Source organism: Penicillium alfredii (assembly GCF_028826965.1).
Source record: "Penicillium alfredii strain IBT 34128 chromosome Unknown utg000010l_segment0_segment0, whole genome shotgun sequence".
Taxonomy (NCBI): domain Eukaryota; kingdom Fungi; phylum Ascomycota; class Eurotiomycetes; order Eurotiales; family Aspergillaceae; genus Penicillium; species Penicillium alfredii.
The window spans coordinates 891,449-911,156 of NW_026622707.1; the positions used below are offsets into that span (position 1 = coordinate 891,449).

At 52.8% G+C, this 19,708-nt stretch overlaps 8 protein-coding genes across 8 annotated transcripts; 4 read left to right on the plus strand and 4 right to left on the minus strand.

Annotated features, from left to right (window-relative positions):
* Positions 1–473: 473 nt before the first annotated feature.
* On the plus strand, positions 474–3,162 carry NUU61_007879 (F-box and WD domain protein; the record flags this gene model as incomplete). The annotated part of the gene is made up of 2 exons (XM_056658404.1): positions 474–693; positions 824–3,162. The coding sequence occupies 2 exons, from the start codon at positions 474–476 to the stop codon at positions 3,160–3,162; spliced, it is 2,559 nt and encodes an 852-aa protein (XP_056508697.1).
* Positions 3,163–4,119: 957 nt separating this feature from the next.
* On the minus strand, positions 4,120–5,753 carry NUU61_007880 (uncharacterized protein; the record flags this gene model as incomplete). The annotated part of the gene is made up of 2 exons (XM_056658405.1): positions 4,120–5,082; positions 5,130–5,753. The coding sequence occupies 2 exons, from the start codon at positions 5,751–5,753 to the stop codon at positions 4,120–4,122; spliced, it is 1,587 nt and encodes a 528-aa protein (XP_056508698.1).
* A 204-nt stretch (positions 5,754–5,957) lies between these two features.
* Positions 5,958–8,451, minus strand: NUU61_007881 (involucrin repeat protein; the record flags this gene model as incomplete). Its single annotated transcript, XM_056658406.1, has 3 exons — positions 5,958–6,062; positions 6,125–8,242; positions 8,290–8,451. The coding sequence occupies 3 exons, from the start codon at positions 8,449–8,451 to the stop codon at positions 5,958–5,960; spliced, it is 2,385 nt and encodes a 794-aa protein (XP_056508699.1).
* A 691-nt stretch (positions 8,452–9,142) lies between these two features.
* NUU61_007882 (putative cell surface receptor/MFS transporter (FLVCR)) lies at positions 9,143–10,812 on the plus strand (the record flags this gene model as incomplete). The annotated part of the gene is made up of 4 exons (XM_056658407.1): positions 9,143–9,259; positions 9,336–9,448; positions 9,528–9,876; positions 9,964–10,812. 4 exons carry the CDS (start codon positions 9,143–9,145, stop codon positions 10,810–10,812), a joined length of 1,428 nt encoding a protein of 475 aa, XP_056508700.1.
* Positions 10,813–12,085: 1,273 nt separating this feature from the next.
* Positions 12,086–12,913, minus strand: NUU61_007883 (cytochrome b-c1 complex subunit 6 family protein; the record flags this gene model as incomplete). The annotated part of the gene is made up of 3 exons (XM_056658408.1): positions 12,086–12,150; positions 12,279–12,401; positions 12,604–12,913. The coding sequence occupies 3 exons, from the start codon at positions 12,911–12,913 to the stop codon at positions 12,086–12,088; spliced, it is 498 nt and encodes a 165-aa protein (XP_056508701.1).
* A 471-nt stretch (positions 12,914–13,384) lies between these two features.
* On the minus strand, positions 13,385–14,198 carry NUU61_007884 (GRAM domain-containing protein; the record flags this gene model as incomplete). Its single annotated transcript, XM_056658409.1, has 3 exons — positions 13,385–13,897; positions 13,961–14,132; positions 14,188–14,198. 3 exons carry the CDS (start codon positions 14,196–14,198, stop codon positions 13,385–13,387), a joined length of 696 nt encoding a protein of 231 aa, XP_056508702.1.
* A 960-nt stretch (positions 14,199–15,158) lies between these two features.
* Positions 15,159–16,120, plus strand: NUU61_007885 (uncharacterized protein; the record flags this gene model as incomplete). The annotated part of the gene is made up of 5 exons (XM_056658410.1): positions 15,159–15,215; positions 15,265–15,562; positions 15,622–15,720; positions 15,782–15,954; positions 16,034–16,120. 5 exons carry the CDS (start codon positions 15,159–15,161, stop codon positions 16,118–16,120), a joined length of 714 nt encoding a protein of 237 aa, XP_056508703.1.
* A 962-nt stretch (positions 16,121–17,082) lies between these two features.
* NUU61_007886 (putative glycerol-3-phosphate acyltransferase Sct1) lies at positions 17,083–19,471 on the plus strand (the record flags this gene model as incomplete). Its single annotated transcript, XM_056658411.1, has 4 exons — positions 17,083–17,256; positions 17,312–17,906; positions 17,973–18,241; positions 18,290–19,471. The coding sequence occupies 4 exons, from the start codon at positions 17,083–17,085 to the stop codon at positions 19,469–19,471; spliced, it is 2,220 nt and encodes a 739-aa protein (XP_056508704.1).
* Positions 19,472–19,708: the final 237 nt, after the last annotated feature.

The window sequence follows — 19,708 nt, forward strand, 5'->3', positions numbered from 1 at the left end:
TTTAATCATAAACCCATCCAGCATCTACATTGGGTCCTCTTTTCTCCCCAGATACATACCCGGACCACGTGATCATAACAGGGTCCATCTGACATAGTTTCGACCTGTTTATTTTGATTCTTTGATCTCTGGGTTGCAGAGGGCCAGTAGGAGGCTAAAGGCAACATTTCGTTCCGATCTATCACTTTTTGTTGCCCTGGTGGAGCCTATGTCCAATGCGACGTGACAAGCATCGAGGTTCTCCAAGTTCAACCATCCGGCTTAACCTCCCCTCTCAATCTTCCCTTCTTTCATCTCCCCCACCTCTCTCGGCTTCAGAGGGATCAGAGGAACATACCCACGTCTATTTATTTGCGCCAAACCTCGTGGATCGAGTGACACCGAACAGCCTTCAATCGGAACTGATACGGGTGCCTTGCAAGGCCACTTCCGCAAGTCGACTCACCACGTCACGAACCATCCCGCCAGCATCGATGGAGGGAGAGACATTACCAGATCCTTCTATCTCCCCAACACTGCGGCTACAGACCACCGCGATTCCCGGGTATCCTGTGCCGTCTCTTTCTCCCTCCTTCAAGCTGGATGAAGGCTACTCAGACGAGACCCGAAGCCCGTCAGACAAAGATCTCGCGTCAAACCATGCCATGATGCTTCCAGACTGGGTCCTTGCCCAGAGCGAGGCCAACAGATCTGGTAAGACCCAAACTTGCTGTTATTCTCTTTATTTTCCCCAGCCAAGCTGGTCTGCCCCAATTCCCTCCCCCACAAACACACCTTGCCTCTTCCCGAAGCGTTGATTAATTCGTTGCGTCGCCACCTCTAGAACTCGCGTATAGTCTTCTTCGATCACTTCCCACCTCCATGGTCGCTGCGGTGGTCGAGCGACTCAACCCGCTACTTCACATGGATCCTGTTGCTATGCTACCCCCCGAACTCACCTCGGAGATCTTCTCCTACCTCGATCCACGCACCCTCCTGAGAGCATCACTCGCATCTCGTTCCTGGCGAAGCCGCATTCTTGACTCTGGTCTATGGAGAGTGCTATACATTAATGAAGGTTGGCGCGTGGATGTGCGCGCAATTCGCAACTTTGAGCAGGAATGCTCTGAGTCTATATCACCACAGACCCGCAAGTCGCGCCCACGTCTCTCGGAGCCGGATCAAGGGGAACCGAAACATAAGAAGCGCGTGCCCCCGACTTGGCTGGACTCACGAAACGCCGAAGGTCAAGGTATGGTGGCGGTCGACAGTCAAGCACCCACCGAAGCAGATTACGAGGGCGACCATCACATGGTTGATGCCAACGATCGCGGTTTGCCCTTGGTGGCGAACGGTCCAGGGTTGGCGCCGACGAGACAAGCTTTCTCGCCTCTCCACCCACCTCTCAAATCCACCCTCCTTACCCGCTCTCCAAATGGGACTGCCAAGATGAACTGGGCGCACCTTTACAAACAACGTCGACGCCTCGAGGCGAATTGGCAGCATGGTCGATTCACAAACTTCCAACTGCCTCACCCGTCTCACCCGGAAGAGGCGCACAGGGAGTGTGTGTATGCGATTCAGTTTGAGGGGAAATGGCTAGTCAGTGGGAGTCGGGATCGATCAGTGCGCGTTTGGGACTTGGAGACGAAACGCCTGTGGCACCGTCCATTAACAGGACACTTGAAGTCAGTGTTGTGCCTCCAGTTCGATCCAAGCCCCGAAGAGGATGTTATCATCTCTGGCAGCAGTGACCGGACCATCATTATGTGGAAGTTTTCAACCGGAGACAAGGTCCATCAAATCACCAACGCCCATGCTGACTCAGTGCTTAACCTGAAGTTTGACCACCGATATCTGGTTACCTGTTCCAAAGATCGGACAGTGAAAGTGTGGAACCGGAAAGAACTTATGGCCACGGACGAGAACTATCCTCGCATCTGCAAAGGAGCTGGGGCCACCTATCCCTCGTACATCGTCGATCTCAACGAGATGTCGCCCAGTGTGCTTGACGCCAACATTGCCAACGAGCACATCAAAGCTTTAATGCCTTATTCCCTCCTGATGACAGTGGAAGGGCATGGTGCGGCAGTGAACGCCATGCAGATCCACGGCGACGAGATTGTGACGGCCTCAGGCGATCGTATGATCAAGGTCTGGAATATCCGCACGGGTGCCTGTTTGAAGACGTTGATGGGCCATGAAAAAGGCATTGCATGTGTCCAATTCGATAGCCGACGGATCATCAGTGGCAGCAACGACAACACTGTACGAATTTACGACCATATCTCCGGGGCTGAGGTGGCATGTCTCCGAGGTCATAATAATCTAGTCCGTACCGTTCAGGCAGGGTTTGGCGACCCCCCGGGAGCAGATGAAGCATTGCGGCTGGAGGCGCTGGCGGTCGAGAATGACTTCTGGAATGCCCAGCGGACTAGTCTGTCCGTCGAACTTGGACCACGGGCTCTGCGCCGTGCCGGCCACTACTCCAACACTGCGGGGTCTCGTGATCCTCGCGACATCCCGGCTCTTGGGGCAAAGATCCCGCCTGGCGGCGGCGGCAGTGCCTGGAGCCGTATCGTATCAGGGTCCTACGACGAGTCAATCTTGATTTGGCACAAGGATCGGGATGGCGCGTGGTCAATTGCGCATCGACTGCGTCAAGCTGATGCCGTGACCAACGCTGCCCGTGATCAGCTCAGTCCAGTTGCGCAAGCCACTCTCTCTGCCCAGGCCCAACAGCTGCAAGCAGCCCAGGTTCTCATGACACTCCCGACGGCCCAGGGCACCAACACCACCGAAAATGCAGAGGCCGGCCAGCCTGTACCTAATACGAACCCAGCCCCTAATCCCAGACAGCAAGATGGCCCTACCGACCAAAATAACACACAGGCCCACGGCGCCCATGGTCCTCCTGCTCCAGCTGTACCCGCTCCCACTAATGGAGCGGCCGTCCACCCAATGGTTGCCGCCCATCACCATCATCATCACGTCCATGCTCACCGCCATGCCAACCGACCCCACGCACCACAGGCCACTCCGCCAACTTCTCGGGTTTTCAAGGTCCAGTTCGACTCCCGCAAGATCGTCTGCGCCAGCCAAGACCCTCGAATCGTGGGCTGGGACTTTGCATGCGATGATGACGAGATCACTGAAGCGTGTCCATTCTTCCAAGGACTATGATTTCCATCTATTTCATAATGCCGCTTCCTTTCTGACCATTAACCTGGTCCGCGCTGGGCGCGACTTCGACCCCCTTGACAACCATCTGAAAGATGCAATCCTGCATCAATGAACCCACACCTCTTGTTTTGCTTTCGCATACCCTCCAATCCCTATTCTTCCTTCTTTACACTTGAACACTTGCGTCCACCCTTCTCTCTCCCCCCCCCCCCCCCTTTCCAACGTCTACCATGTCCACAAAATAGGGTGTTCTTGTTTCCTGCCCACCTAATGATGCATCCCCCCCTTAACGGTCCCTCTTGAGCCCTTACGCATGAAGGAAGATGTCTGTCCTTCTTCGTGTCTTCTTCTCTTTCGCATCACCTCAAGGCTCGCTATTTTTATTCCTTGCTATCCCGGTACGATTTTCTTATCGACCTTGCATGGCCCGATGTCGGGTGGCGAATATCTTCTTTTCTATTTTTTATTAAATAGCATCTATTAGCATCCCATGTCATAGCACCTCTCGATGATTCGTGGTGAAATCTGAATAATCGTGATCTTGGCCTGCCAGTACCTGGTCTGACTGTTCACATGATTAGATCTAGATGGCTCATGTCCTTGGAAGGATATAGCTGTCGAACAGAAGGGTGTTGATCAAAAATAAGAACTGGAAAGGCACCTGCTGCATGGAGAATGTGTTTCAATTCTAACCAAAATAAGAATATGAAAAAACCAGCCACTTGCCATGTAGAGGCATCAGACCAACATGGGTATGAAATCCCACGAATTCCAAGCGCATATCTACATAACTGACTTGGCCCTATGAACCCCAAATGGTGCTTCGATTAAGAATAGACAATCCCAAAAGTGTACCCAGAAAAGAAAGGATGAAAAGTAAAAGGGGGAAAGAGACATTGGGTATCATGGTAGCAATAAAACAACGCATAAACAGATATATCCCGTCGCTTCAACAGTTTAGACGGGGACCGGATCCACGATCCGGCGTGCAGGAGACACAAGACCAGACACAGACGAAACCAAACACTGAAAACCATACCATCGAGGATGCTGGTTCTCACTTCCGAGCCGCGTTGGAAAAAGAGGGCCAATGGCCGAGAATTCGCTTCTGGCCGTTGCGTAGGTTTCTAGGGAGCTGGTGATATTCAGAGGTTCCTCGAAGTTACCGTGACTTTTATGAGTTGAATAATTTCCCAGGCAACAGCACAGGTAGATGCGAGCTGTGAGCCAGGACATAAGATCACGAGAAGAGAATGTCTCTGTACCGAAGTCTTCCTCTGCTGCCGTTCCATCCACGGTTGCTGTGAGAGGAGGCAATTGAAGTTGGGAAGGATTGGGAGGAAGATAACCCCGTCCAATGTTGTTCCCTTCAACAGGGGACTCGGCTGGGCTTACAGACGGTGCCACTCTGGATGGCCCGCTCTGCCGTGCCGGATTTCTTGGGGGGCTAAAAAGCGCGGTAGCCTTGATGAGTTTTCGTGAAACCCCTGTCACAGCGGGTGCTGGTGCGGACGGTAAAGCCGCCCCCGAAGATAAGCATGGACGGCCCGAGGAAGCCGCTTGAGGAGTGCGAGTGGCTAGGTGAGCCCTGGCATTCTTTGAGGATGAAGCATCCGTCTCAGGCTCGCTATCCGCCGCCACCATCTCACATTGGGCAACAGCCAAATTTCGCTGATGAAAAGGATGATCATCCAGCTGCCGGGCTAGGTTCATTCCATGGCCGCTTGTTCGGTAAGGGAACCGGCCCTGGACAGCCGTTCCATCCTCGGCTCTCCCAATGCCAGCTACCGAGAGCTCGGCGGGACGCGATGTAGATGAGGCTGACAGGCCAAAGAACTTCCTCACCGCGTCGCCGTATGAGCCAATCCGTGAGCCCTCTCCAGGGGTATGTCGTGAGGTCCAGGGTGTAGAAACACCGTTCTGGCGGACCAGAAACTGGGAAGAGCAGCAAACGGCTTCTTGGGTACCGAAAGACGGAAGCCCGGGGGTGTTGGTGCCCTTGCCGGTGGTGGGTATCGGGGTTGAATACTTTTCACGGCAGATGGCAAGGGGCCTGGCCACTTGGGCTCCGGTAAACCACGATCTCCGAGAGAAACAGCTTTGCAATGAATCGGCCGAGCAGAATCGAGTGCTGGGTCATCGTTGAAAGAAGTTGGTCCCGGTGGATGCGAGCTCTGCAAGCACTGATCCGAGCGCATTTGGGAGCGCCACCAGAGTGTTCTCGATCCTTGTGCCTGTATTCTGTCGTATGGAAAGTCGGCAAAGGAGGAACCGCCGTGTGAGTGACCCGTAGGAATGAACATGGCCATGTTTGCCGCTAGTCCTTGCTCCAGAACAGGATTGTTGTTGTAGGCGGAGCCACCAAACCGGATATCCTCCCTCGAGGAACTGACTCTAATAGCATTGAATATAGATCTGTCGTCGCTGAGGATGGACTCGGATGTTCCATGATTATCGTATGAAGGCGACAGCGAGGCAGAGTCCTGGATGTGACCGTCATGCCGGATGCCCTGCGCCGCTAAAGATGCCGACTCAGGGAGACAGGGTCGATCAACAGCGCCGCATGCTCCCCGATCATAGTTGACAGTCATGATAAAAGACCGAAGAAGCAAAAAGTGGACTTGAACAAGGATAAATGTTGCGAATCAAGAAAAAAAAAACCAAAAGTCCCCGGGCGACGTGATCGCACCTGCCGGGCCGTGCAAATGCCTAAATATGATACACCGAGCACTCTTCTATATGTACATTTTCGCGAAAAACAAAGGCGCTCAAAACCGAAATATGAGAGATCATCATCATAAGGGCGTGCCAATCGGGCTGGGTATGGGCTTGCCAGTTACATTTGCATGTTCCTTTCTGAGGGCGCGCAGTACTCCTTCCAGTCGCCGGCGCTCTTCTTGCTCCGCCTGTGTTCAATGTGTGAGGAGACTGAAAAGAAACTGTTTTGAAAGACAAAACTCACCTTCAAGATCTTCATATTCTCGTTGCGGGTATCGCGCATCATCTTCTTGAACTCGTTCTTGAGGACCATGGTTGACGTCGTCTCCGAAGTACCATCGCGGCCCACGGACGTGGGACTGCTGAGGTTCATCCAGCTGATACGCTCTTCGCTGAGCTGCGTCTCGAGCTGTTCGCAGCGATCCCGCAACTTGTCGATGACACTCTCGAACCGCTCACGCTCTTTCTCGAATTCGATGCTGGCCTTGGTCATGGCCTCGTAGTCATCCAGAGTTTCGCGAAGCTCTTTCTCCAGAGTATCGGCCCGCTGCTGGTTACCTTGCTGGCCTCTGAGCGTAGCGAGCTCTTCGGTGAGCTCGATATTGCGAGTGTTCAGGGCATCGATCTCCTTTTGGATCTCGGGGTTGGAAGCAACCTCTGCCGCGCGCTGGGCTCGGGTACCGTAAGCACCGTCGAGCTCTGCCTTGACCATGGTCAATTCAGTCGTGACCCGCACGATTTCACCCTCAAGCTCCGTCATCTCGCCTTGAACGCGGTTGGCATTCTCCTCGGCTTGGCTGCGCTGGTCGAGCGCCTCCTTCACACGAGCATCAGATTCATTGCGCACCTCCTGTAAAGTGGCCTCGAGCTGTGCCACTTCTTGGTCCGCGCGGTCGCGAGCCTCCCGGACTTCTTCTGCGCGGGCATCGACCTCGCTGTGCAGTGACTCAACCACACTCTGCAAGCGTGCAACTTCGCCTTCCGCCTGTACAAGGGCTGCCCGGGCCTCCTCCTGAGAAGTACCGTTGTGGCGCATAGAGTCGAGCTGTTCCATGACTTGAGACAACTCATCCTGGTTGGCCTTGCCTTCACGCCCCGACACCTCGAGATCTTTCCGCATATTCGCCAACTGTTCGGTCAGGTCAGTGATGTGGGCATCTCGTTCAGCGTCGGACTTGGAGTTAAGCTCGCGCTGCTGCTGGATTTGAGTGGTCAGGATGCTCTTCTGCTCGAGTAGCCCGTCCACCCGGCTTTCTAGACCATCCACACCAGTCTGAAGGTATGAGAGCTGCTCCTCCAGCCCCTCACCCTGAGATGCATCGGGAGGCGGGGGCAACGTCGGCGAACGAGTCAAGCCGAAACGATCAACAATGCTCTGCACCCGATTGTTAATTTCAGTGAGGTGATGCCTCCACGCGTCCTCGGACTCAGGATCTCTCGCCGCACCCGCACCCGCACCCACAGCAGGTCCTTCATTTGCAAGGGGTCGCGAGCCAAGGGCATTCAGTCCATTTTCAAGGTACGCCATGTGGGCTTCGACCATTGCTGTCGAGTTGACTGGCCCGCCATCAGCAGATGACTGTGGCGGAAGATCGACAAATTCATCCGGGTTGGACTGGATCATCATGTTGCGCATGCGCTCATTGAGCTCCTCCAACCTTCTTTCCGTGGTCTGTAGGACCTCGACATTCACCGGCTGACGATTGACATCTCCTTTGTCGGAGACTCCAAAGTCACCCAGGTGATCTGAGGCCTGGTATAGGCTGCGATCATCAAAGTCGTGGCCATCGTAAAGATTGGTTGAAGCGCGTGGACCCGGGTTCTTCGCGGCTTTCTTCAAGCCCTTATGGGTCATTTGCAAAACACCTGCAGTATGCTCCAACAAGCGCTGATTGATCTGCTGGGTCCTTCGTTCGAGCTTCCACAGCTCTTGCGCCAATTCTTCACATCGCCGCTGGCTCACCGCCAACTCGGAGTCGCTCCTGTCGAGGGCTTCCGCGGTCCCATTGCGCCCGAAGATGCTGCGGCTCCTTCGGTGCGACTTGGAAGTGTCGTTGGCACCAAACTCCCCGCTGCTTCGCGGACTGGGGGGACTGTACAGTCTGCCGATGGATTGGGCGGCATCGCGCAGCTTCGTCTCCAGCGTCAATTTCCGCTTTGTGCCCTCAATACGACCAGACAGCACCGTGCGCTCCTTTTTCAGTTCCTCCACCTCCTCGAACGACAGAACTTCGTAGTGCATGCTGTCTCCCATGGCGGTCTCCGTTAATAGATACATGGTTACGGGGTCGTTGGCGTTCAGGAGAGCCGAGCTCCGCGGGTGACTCGGGTTGAGCTGGATCACAAAGAGAATATGATTAGCCTGGTCCAAGTTTTAGTTCCAAGAACTTTTTTTCTTTTTTTGCCTACCGGATTGAACCGCGACCGGTCTTCAGGTTGAGGATCAAGAGCATCGCGATAACCGTCCACCAGGGTCTTGGAGAGCGGCGAAGGACCATCAGAAGCCGTGACGGTCGAAAGGTATCGAGGGTCCCCATAAGAGGACTGACTGGACCGCAAACTGATGTTCATGGTGCTCGGTGGTCCAAGGAAAGATTCGTTGAGAGAAATTCAGGAACAGGTGTGGTTCATTATGGGGGCCCGAGCAGTTCTTGGCAGAGATGGGAGGTGTTCTAGAAACAGCCCCCACGGTCACAAAGATAAGAAAAAAAATAAAGTAAAAAGCCCGGAGAATGCCAGGACGAGGCCAAAGAATGACGGGGTTAAAGAAACTGGGGGAAGAGGGGGCGGGACTACATAAAAAGGGGAGGCTGTCTCTCTGCCTGAGGAGTTCCTTTTCAGCCACGGGAATTTCTGGACGTGTCAACTCTCGCGGAGATTAATTCACCTGATCGATGTGATTTGGGCTATCTAAGATCGGAGAGATCTGAAAGACCTGAAAGAGAGAGAATATTCTGAGAGAATCACCGAGTATTCTCTGGCGATGCATCAAATCCGCAGACGATGAAGCGTCGCACCAGCGTCGATTCCACATGGGCCTCTCCCCGCCAAGGTACCACCAGTGTACCTCCGTTATGCAACGTCATCCTACCCCGTCGGAGGTACCCGCCAGGTACTACTGCGTGCCTCGGGTCATTCTCACGCCCTATCATTGGGATGGGATGCGCTAGCCCCAAATATGACTCGCATCCTCCCTCTCTCTCTCTTTTCTTTGTTGCTCTTGGGCCGTCGATGATGGTTCATTTCTCTCGGCCGTGTTGACATGTCGACATCCAAGGCTCCCGAGTCGCAGCCCGTCGCACGGCCCTACAAGGTCTATAAGCGACGGTTCTGGGGCTTGGCGCAGCTGGTACTGTTGAACATCGTTGTCAGTTGGGATGTAAGTGCTCTGGAAGAAAGGGATAAAGGCAGGAAAGAATCAGGCGAAAAGTGTAGGGCTGACTTATCGGTATTAGTGGTTGACCTTCTCGTCGATCTCAACCACGGCCGCCGAGTATTTTGGGGTGTCGGAGAGCGCCATCAACTGGATGAGCACCGGCTATCTCTTTGCATTCTGCGCCGTCAGCCCGTGAGCGCCTCTTTCTTTCTGAGAGGAGGAAATCGCGCCATACTTGCAGCTTTGCTGACCAAGTCTCCCTCCCCTGCAGATGTGTGATTTGGGTCCTGAACAAGGGCGGTCCCAAACCGGCGATCATCACCACCGCAACGCTCCTGCTCGTTGGAAATTGGCTGCGATATGCCGGCACCAGAGCCAGCAGCGGCATCTTCGGCCTGGCCATGTTTGGGCAGATCCTGATCGGGTTTGCGCAGCCCTTCTGCCTGTGCGCGCCCACCCGATATAGTGATCTCTGGTTCTCGGACCGGGGCCGTACCAGTGCCACGGCTGTCGCCAGTCTGGCTAATCCGCTGGGTGCGGCGCTGGGCCAGTTGATTGACTCGGAGTGGGCAACCAAGCCAGCAGACATCCCAAACATGGTCTTGTATATCTCTATCATTGTAGGTCCAGACTCTCTCTGTTTCATAGAAATATAGAAACCGAGGCGTTGAGTCCCACATGCTAATCCCATGATTTTTGGTGAATAGTCGACCGTCGCATCGCTCCCATCATTCTTTCTGCCCGCTGCGCCGCCGACTCCCCCAAGCGCATCTTCAGCCATCCCGCGCACCCCGCTGATAGCCGCATCGCGGCAGCTACTCACGACCGTGGAGTTCTGGCTGATCCTGATCCCTTTCTCCGTATATGTGGGATTCTTCAACAGCGTCTCATCGCTGCTGAACCAGATCCTGAGCCCGCACGGATTCTCCGAGACCGAAGCCGGCATAGCAGGCGCGATCCTGATCGTCGCGGGCCTGGTGACAGCGGCCGTCACATCACCACTGACCGACCGCTTCAAGCACTATCTCTGCTCGATCCGCGTGCTGGTACCCATCGTCGCAGCTACGTACATCGGGCTGATCTTCGCGCCGCCCAGCCCCGCGGGCCTTGCCCCGTCCTATGTGGTCATGGCTCTTCTGGGCGCGTCCTCGTTCGCGTTGCTCCCCATCGTCTTGGAGTATCTCGTCGAGATCACCTACCCGTTCTCTCCGGAATTCGGGAGCACCATCTGCTGGACGGGTGGCCAGCTCCTCGGCGCGTGCTTCATTCTCATCCAGGACGCGCTCAAGGCCGATACGGATGCAGACCCTCCGTTCAATATGCGCAATGCCCTCATCTTCTCTGCTGCGGTGGCAGTCGTCGCTGCTCCGTTTCCTCTGTCTCTTGGGCTGTTTGGGAGAGTTGTTAAACGGCGTCGGCTGGAGGCTGACCGCGTTGTCGAGCTGCAAGCGCCCGATACTGAGGCCCAGCCAGATACTAGTGCTGGTTCAAACGCGGGGATCTGTCAGCTTGACTCTGCCACTCCATTGGACACATCCAATCCGAAGATTCTCTGATCAGGAATCTGCGGGTACCTGCATCTCTCTCTTTTGGAGTTGGTAGCTGCGACTTGGTGCCTCCGTGCTGACAATAGTCAACCACTTTCTCTGCTGGCCATGAATGATGATTTTCTTCTCTCTCTCTCTCCTCTCTCTTTTGATGATGCCAGGTATGTTTCCAGCGATGTTCGACTATAATGAGTGTTTTATATCTTATTTAGCTTCTGCAAATACCCACCGTTTCTTATGAGTGCCACTTGAGGGGTACTCTTTTGATAATTCGAGGTGATGATAATCCCTGCAGAGGGCCGTGACATATCATTACAGTATAAGCCGAGGAGCCGAGCAAGGGCAAGTCAGTATACCCAGATCTATATCTACAGGCCGGCCCTGTATGTTCTCATCGATCAAGGTTTCGTTTGCTGTGTGTACTGCCATTGCCCAGATGGGCTGCAACTTATTTCCCTAACACCCTCGACCTCGACCTCGGGCGGGAGGATAGTAGTAGACCTCCTGTGTTGCTACGCGTTTCAGCAACACCTCAGTAACACTCTTAAGGATATGTTTAGCATATGGCTGAAGACAGTCAGCATCGACCGCGAAGTACTCCCTTGTATGCGCATCTAGGCACCAAGTTACCACACCACTACGCCATAGAATACTCGGTGAGAAAAATACTGAGTATCCCGGTGCCAATAAACCAAACACCTCTCGCAGGGTACCTTGACGACTGCCAGGAATTGGCCAGTCTATGGCGAGATGGGAGTGCTGCACAGAACCCCAGGGGGTATAGAGCTATTTCCGGATGCCCTGGCCAAAGCCAAAAGTACGAAGAAGCCAAAAAACTCAGTCTAAACAGATGAGATTCGTCTCGGGAAAATCGAAGAAATAACAAAAGCACAGTTCGAACAGGCGAAGACCAGCTATCTGTACATGCAAGGCAGAGAGAAAGAGGGAATGGTGGTCTATTATTCTTTTGTTGTTTCATCTGGCCTCTTCTCTCTGCCCTGAAACTCAATATGCGCACACACGTACACGAGGAACGATGTCAAAGATCAACATTTTCCAATAACAAAAGGGGCTATGTTGTCTTGGTCGATCCTGTATTCTCAAAAATAGAGCGGCAAGCTATCACGTCGGAATCCGAGGTAAACAGCCATCATAATATATTCTTCAACGCTAAGCTTGCGTCACAGCCAATGCACTTGCGGGGAGATGTCAATCGAAACGGGTCAATGCGAAAGAGACGAGTATGACGAAGTGGCGCCGAATTGGACCTGGGTTGATCCGCTTATTTGAGCTCCCTCCAGAGCTTGGGGGCAGCACAGGCAGTAGCGCAGTGCGTGAGGTGGAAGACTTGAGAGAGAAACAAAGATGTTAGTTGTGGTCTTTAGGTGTTGTGGGGGCAAAAGTCCAGCAGTGGGGGATCAGTCTTGAATCTGCCCCATTGCGACATTTCTAGCCGTATCACTCATATCACTTACACTCCTCAACGCAGTCCTCCTTGGGACCCTTGAAGTCCTCATCCTCCTCCTGGCGGGTGACGCGCTCGACACACTCGTCGTAGTGGTGCTTGTAGGGGGCGCACTGAGCGGAGTGAGCGCAATCTAACAACAAGATTGGAGTCAGTCGCCAACGTGATTCAAATAATGTAGTAGCCCAGATCCAACGGCAGTGCCATTGGCACTCTCGGGGTGCAGAGATGACAGCACAATCGATGCGAACACCCAACCCCTGCATTCGCGCGACGTGGGCAACTTCGGGAGAACCGAGAACCACAAGCAAAAATGAGAATTTCAAACCACTCACCCTCCTCGAGCTTGGGCTTGATGTCCTCAGGCTCCTCCTCCTCTTCTTCCTCTTCCTCTTCCTCCTCCTCGGCCTCAGCCTCTTCCTCTTCCCCACCCTCTTCAGCCTCGGGGGCTTCTTCGGAGGAATCCTCAGGGGTCTCCTCAGCAGAGTTGGTCTCCTCAGAGGAGTCCTCGGTGGATTCCCCAGTCTTCTGGGCGGGCTCGGCGTCCTGGGGGGTGGAAGTCTCGACGTCTTCGGCGGGAGCCTCAGCCTGGGCCTCGGCGAAACCCAGGGAGGAAACGGCAGAGAAGAAGTCGGAAAGACCCATTGTGAATGGCGTCAATTGATCGTGACCGGGCGGTCTGGAAATTGGGGGTGCAAGAAGGGTAGGGGGTGGGTTGAATTGAGAAAGTTGGTTTTCCAAGCTTCTTTCGGACTGGAAAATCGGGATGCCCCGGCTGAGCATTGTGCCACACGTGATTGGCTGAGAGCACCTGACAGAGGAACAGAACAATATCGATGTTTTTGATGTGATTTTCTATTTCTTTTATTATGGTGATTTACATTCATATGGCTCCTTTCTATGCAATAATTGCTAAAAGCCAAATCTGTTCGAGGTGCGCCAGTACAAACTCCATGGCGATTGCTTTCTACTTGCCATAAGAATCGCTTTCGTGTCGCTAACTCGTCAAAATTCGTAATATACATGTAGAGTGGAGGTTCCCCGAGGTTCAGAGATGCAAAGTAACCAGCGACATAACCAGAGTTGGGACATCATTCTGAACCCATATCGCCCATGTTAGCTGGACCTTCGCAACCGCTCCTCCAATTCATTCGCCACGCTTTGCTGCTGAACCTCCTCGTAGCATGGCGGGGGCTCCACAGGATCGGGACCTGTCACAGATGCTCTTTGTGTACTTCGTGACTCTTCTGGTGGCTCACTGGGCTCAGCGTTGGAAGCCCCATTTCGAGGACCCTCGTATGCAGGTAGCTGCTCCAGATGGACCGCAGAGAGATCCACGGCGCGCGATCCTCGGGCATTCTCTCCTGTATTCTCAACGGCCTGTTCGAGTCGTTCCTTGATGCGCTCGAAGTTTGTATGAAAATCAAAAGCACCGCCCTCTTTGAAGGTGACTTTGGCTTGTACGGCGGGTAATGACGCTGAAATGCCGCCCCCGGACACAGGCTGCACCAGGGCGGTCCATACATTGGGGCCGAAGAAGGGGGCGGAGACGTGTGAATCATGGACATGCAGGAGAGGAGAGGAGAAGGACTGGAAATCGTTTGTTGCTTGGGCGGGGAGGTAGACGACCTAGCGGGGGTTTAGCATGCGCGGAAGGGGGGAGCCATGTTGCGCGAGGGGGAGGGGACTGACCCTTTGGTTGGTGATGTGGATACAGCCAGCACCGCTCTGGAGAGACAACTTCTCTTTGCCCTTGTAGGCAGAGGGTGGTGTGAGGGAGAAGCTGGTGCGGGGAGGGGAGGAGTATATCAAGCGCTCGTTGGGAAGACGGACGAAGCCGTCCTGGTCGTGGAGCATCACCCAGCTGCGCAACTTAGCATCACCATACCACTGGCCACTGGGAAATTCAAGACACGTACTTTACAGACATGTTGAGAGATCCACGAGGTAGAGAATCGGGAATAATCGAAGAAGAGAGATACAGTCCGAGGATCAACGAGAAAAGAATTGGGGGAAGTTGCGGGGCAAACAGTCAGCCACTACCCAAAACCACAGCCATAGGTAGTCAAGCCTTTGAATTACTCATGGATACCAGACCACATATCCACCTAATACAATAAAGGAATAGGAGCTAAGTAGCGTCAATTTTCCAGAACTTCCGCTATTGCTTTGGGATACTCGAACGAGTACAGTGTCTCTACAGGTAGTGGGTACTTGTCTGGCCGGAGTCTTCTCAGGTCCCTCACACCCCAGCAGATCAGTCGCCCTGGGGATTGAATTACTTTTGATGTACTTTTACCTACTTATCTCCGAAAATGATATGCCAATAGCCAAAATTTGGGGGTGCGTGCTCCGATCAATAGTTAGTTAACTGTCCAAAAAAAGATTATATAAATCAAAAAGCTGATTATGTCAGATTTTGTAGTATACCTAGGTACCTAGGTAGGAATAGGTGGAATCCTGCAGTATTGCTTTTTTATAACCTGTAGATAACCGGCCGTTTTCATAAATTACAGTGTCATCCGTCCGAGAGCCTGTAATAAATGGTAATTTATGAAACGGGCTGGGTACAGTAGTACAGTATGTATGTATGTATATCTATACCATTGCAGGATCTCTCGCCCCAGAGTAATAAAGGGGGCCGACTCTATAAAAAGGGGCCAATCGTATAATGAGCGGGGGTCAATTCTATTTAATAGGGTGCCTTTATATAAATAAATTTCTCCCGAGCTTGAATAACGACTCCCGATTCTACCCCTTCACTATTGTTCTCTTTCTCTGGCGGCCATGCTGGTGTCCCAGGAACGGATACTGCTCCTAGTAGCAGTACTATCATGGTCGTTTCTAACCCTTGCCGGTCCATTGCCCTCGAAAAGCAGCCCGCGTCATCATGCTCTCGCAACCCGGTTTAACAATGACAAAACAGCTACAACTAAGGGGGACTTTGGTGAGTCGATCGACGATTATACAATGCTAGAAGATGATTCTAACGTTAGTCGCGTACACCAACAGGTGGGCAAGTGAGCTGGGTTCATATGACCTCCCATGACGGTACCACTGACGGTGCCGACGACGACGGAATCGCATACATCAAGACCAATATTGAAAAGTACATTAAGGATGCGGGTGCTGATCGTCTGGGCATTTTCTATACCGCGGTTCCAAGCTTTACCTTGAGGTTGGCTCAAAGCATTGCGTGCAACGAAGGTGGTGGCCACATTGTCAAACAGATTTTTTCCAATCCTCAAAAAGAGCAAAATCTTCACTGGAGACAGTTCTATCGGTCTTCGAAAGGTAGGCTACCTCAACCCTTCCAGTTGGACATTACCGTATCCTAATACTAAGACTTTCAGCCTTTGCGTTGGGAGCAAATGGGGGGACGGCCTACGTCTTACTAGATCCTGACAACGGCCGTACAATTTTCTCCCCACCCTCCAAGGACCCTCGGAACCGTAAGTCTATACTCTATTCTCCATGATACCCTTTCTCACGTACATCCATCATTCTATGCAGGTGACTCAAGCCAAGGCGGGAAAGCCACCGTAGGTGAAGTCTGGCATTACGCCGAGCTACCGGCTCTCATGCGAAACACAAATATCCACACAATCAAGTCCGCATGGTATAAGAATGATATAAATGCTGGATGGGACGAGTATGATCTACGCACAGAGTGGAATATCGATGCTGTGAGTCTTAATATTTCTCTCTCTCTCTCTCTCTCTCTCTCTCTCTTATACATAAGGGCAACATCTGATAGATATACAGGATGGGGACAAGTACCCTAGGGATAAATTCCCGGAAATAGCGATGGATACCACTCCTATTAAAATTCCTGGACGGTCTCCAATGTAAGGGTCATCCAAATGTTTACCCGAGGATTATGATCTCAGATTTGGAAGAATCTACCAAAATGAGGTTGGGGTGTACAGAGACAAGGCGTGTTGAATTACATATAGACGGGATAGAAGAATAGAATCCAACTAACGCAGTCAAAATAAGTGAACGTTCTCGGAGATTAACTATACCAAAATGGCGTCAAGTCGACTATGCCCTAGCGCCTAACTCTCGTATCTCGCAATCGAAGTCCTTGTATAGAATTCAAGGCAGCTAGGTCTGGTTGCGGTATATGTTATTTTTGTCTATTTCTGATATAGCGAGATGTAATTTTTTTTTCTATTCCTTTTGTGGAGTGGTTGGTAAACATATTCTCATACTCTATAGTTAGATATATAATAGGAAGATCGATGGCAGCAAATAGCTGTAATGACGGGACCGCAGTACTCACACGAGCTCCCCGTAGAATGTTGGGAGCTTGGCCCGTGCAGACTATGTCTCTCATACAATAATACAATAATACAATAATACAATAATAATAATATGATAGAATTAGATTATTGTATAATTTTATATCCGTAGTAATGAAATAATTATTTTATGCAATGACAGTCCTAGGTAATCGAGAATATCGACTGTTTTCCCAGGCATTCTCGAAGCATCCGCGCTAAATCCCCAATCTTTCCGCATTCGACCCTGTTCACCCCTCCTTGGCGCAAATCTTCTTTTCTCCGATTCTCTCTTGTTAAACCCCTGGGAATCCTGATTTTTGTGTCTGGTGGGGAAAACAAACCAGGTGAGTGTCGACGTCAGAGCGTTTGGAAGTTTTGTGGAGCTTCTCGCGAGGTACTAACAGTCGATTTTCCTCCAGTGGGAACCGCTTCATGTCGACACTGCGACCGTGACCGTGACCATACCTGAGCCACCGCGCCCTTGTAGGAGACTGATCGCGTGAGAACCGTTGGATCTCTCCCGACACCATGGGGAAGACCCAGCCGTATATCCCGCCCCTCATCGGGTGGCTGTACGATCTGGTCTTGTGGACATTCTCCGTGCTCATTGATCTTTTCTTCCGCGAGGTACACCCGCGTGGATCTTGGAAGATCCCTCGCCGCGGCCCGATCATCATCGTCGCGGCCCCTCATGCAAACCAGGTACGGACGTCGCGTCGGCCGTAAACACCCATCACACTAACCATCTGTCGGGCAGTTCGTGGACTCGTTGGTTCTGATGCGCGTTATCCGCAGCGAGGCCCACCGTCGGATCTCATGGCTTATCGCCGAAAAGTCCTTCCGGCGCAAATTCATCGGAATGCTGGCGAGAGGCATTGGAACCTTACCTGTGGCGCGGGCAATGGACAATTTGAAGCCCGGGACTGGAACCATCTATCTACCCGACCCGGTCAATGAACCGACTCTGCTGCGAGGTGTCGGCACCAATTTCGAAGGTCCGGGATTCGAAGTGGAGGGGACAATTGCACTGCCTACAATCAATGGGACATCGCATAGCACGGCCATTGCAGAGATTCGTGGTCCGGAGGAACTGGTTCTCAAGAAGGCGTTTAAGCATCGCGATGCGCTGTCTCAGCTGACTGGGAGGACCGATATCACCAAAGACGGAAGCTGTACTGGTGACCCGTCTGACCAAGCTCCGGACTTCAAGGGCTCCAAGTTCAAGGTCGCCCCGCACGTCGACCAAACGGCCGTTTACAATGCAGTTTTTGGACGACTGAACGCAGGCGGTTGTGTGGGCATCTTCCCCGAAGGTGGTAGTCATGACCGCACAACTCTACTGCCCCTCAAAGGTAGGTCGCATGTGTCTTGTGAAGACCACAGCAAGCTTATACTAATCTGTTTACTTGATTCTCTAGCTGGTGTGGCCTTGATGGCTCTGGGAACACTGGCTGACAACCCGGACTGTGGCCTGAAGATTGTGCCCTGTGGCATGAATTATTTCCATGCTCACAAATTCCGGTCCAGGGCTGTCATCGAATTCGGTAATCCAATCGAGGTCCCTAAAGAACTAGTGGAACAATTCAAGCAAGGTGAACGGCGAGAGTCGGTCGGTGCCCTATTGGATATTATCTACAATGGTCTCGTCGCTGTCACCGTCACCAGCCCCGACTATGAAACTTTGATGGTAAGCCCTCTTGTCCTCGGTCTTACCGCGGATGCTAACAAATCACAGGTCATCCAAGCTGCCCGGCGCCTGTACAACACCAAAGGAAAGAAGCTCCCCCTTCCGATGGTGGTGGAGCTCAACCGCCGACTCGTGAAGGGTTACGCCCATTTTAAGAACGACCCACGAATTGTGCACCTCCAGAAGTCGATTGTAAGCTACAACAAGCAGCTTCGGATCCTCGGGATCCGCGATCACCAAGTGGCCTACGCCAAGTTCTCGATCCTGCAAGTGATTGCCACATTGATCTATCGCCTGGGCAAATTAGCTCTTCTGACGATCGGAACCCTGCCCGGACTGCTTCTGTTCACTCCTGTGTTCATCGCGACCAAATATCTGTCGATGAAGAAGTCAAAGGAAGCATTGGCTGCCTCGACGGTCAAACTACAGGGTCGAGATGTCATGGCCACATGGAAACTCCTCATCGCCCTTGCGTTCGCTCCCGCCGTCTACGCATCCTATACTGCCGCATTCACCTACTGGACCTATCGGAACCGGATCCAAGGGTGGGTCCCTGAATGGGTGCCGCTCTGGTTGGTGGTACTGATCGGCGTGGTCTTGTTCCCCACAATCACCTTTGCCGCACTTCGGATCGGCGAGGTGGGAATGGATATCATCAAGTCACTGCGGCCGCTGGTTCTATCTCTCAATCCGTCGTCGGCCAACACGTTAGTGAAACTGCGGGAAAGACGCGCCACCCTTGCTCAGCAAGTTACGGATGCCATCAACACCATGGGCCCTGAGCTCTTCCCAGACTTTGATGCTGCCCGGATTGTCACGGACCCCTTCCGGGAAGTCAGCCATGATGGCAAGCCCGATCTCAGCCTACCGGAGATCAGAAGATCCGCCGATGGAGACTTGGGCGAGGGAATGCCTTCCCAAGAGCCTCTCCCCCGCAACGAATCCTTCCACAACCTGGCCAACATTGGCTTTTTCTCTACGCGGCCACCCAGCCGTGACCGCAGCCGCAGCAGCTCTGTTGGACCTCGGCCGGGCTCGCGGCATCAGCTTAAGCCTCTGAGTCCGATCACCCCGAAGGACCCGCTGGAGGATGTCAGTTCGCGTATCCGAGATGCAATGAGAGAGCGCGGCGAACGTCGTCGTCGCCGAAGTGAGGATGGGAGCTGGGACATGGCCAGTTCGGGACCCGGGACGCCGTCCAGCGGCGAAGAAGTCCGAAAAGACCTATAACCGGCAGCTGTTGTTGCTATTCATGGGGGTAAAAAAAGCTGTTGCTCAATATGTTTGGAATGTCTGTTATTGAAGTCACTTGGATACCCGTCTGTTTTTTTTTTTTTTTTTTTTTTTTTCTTCTTTTCTGTTTCTATGCCTTCTGATCCACTTTATTCAATATGACGAGAGTATACGATGCCGTTCAGTACGCCCCGGAGAGAGGCCAGGTCTACTCCAATGTATAAGGTAGACAGC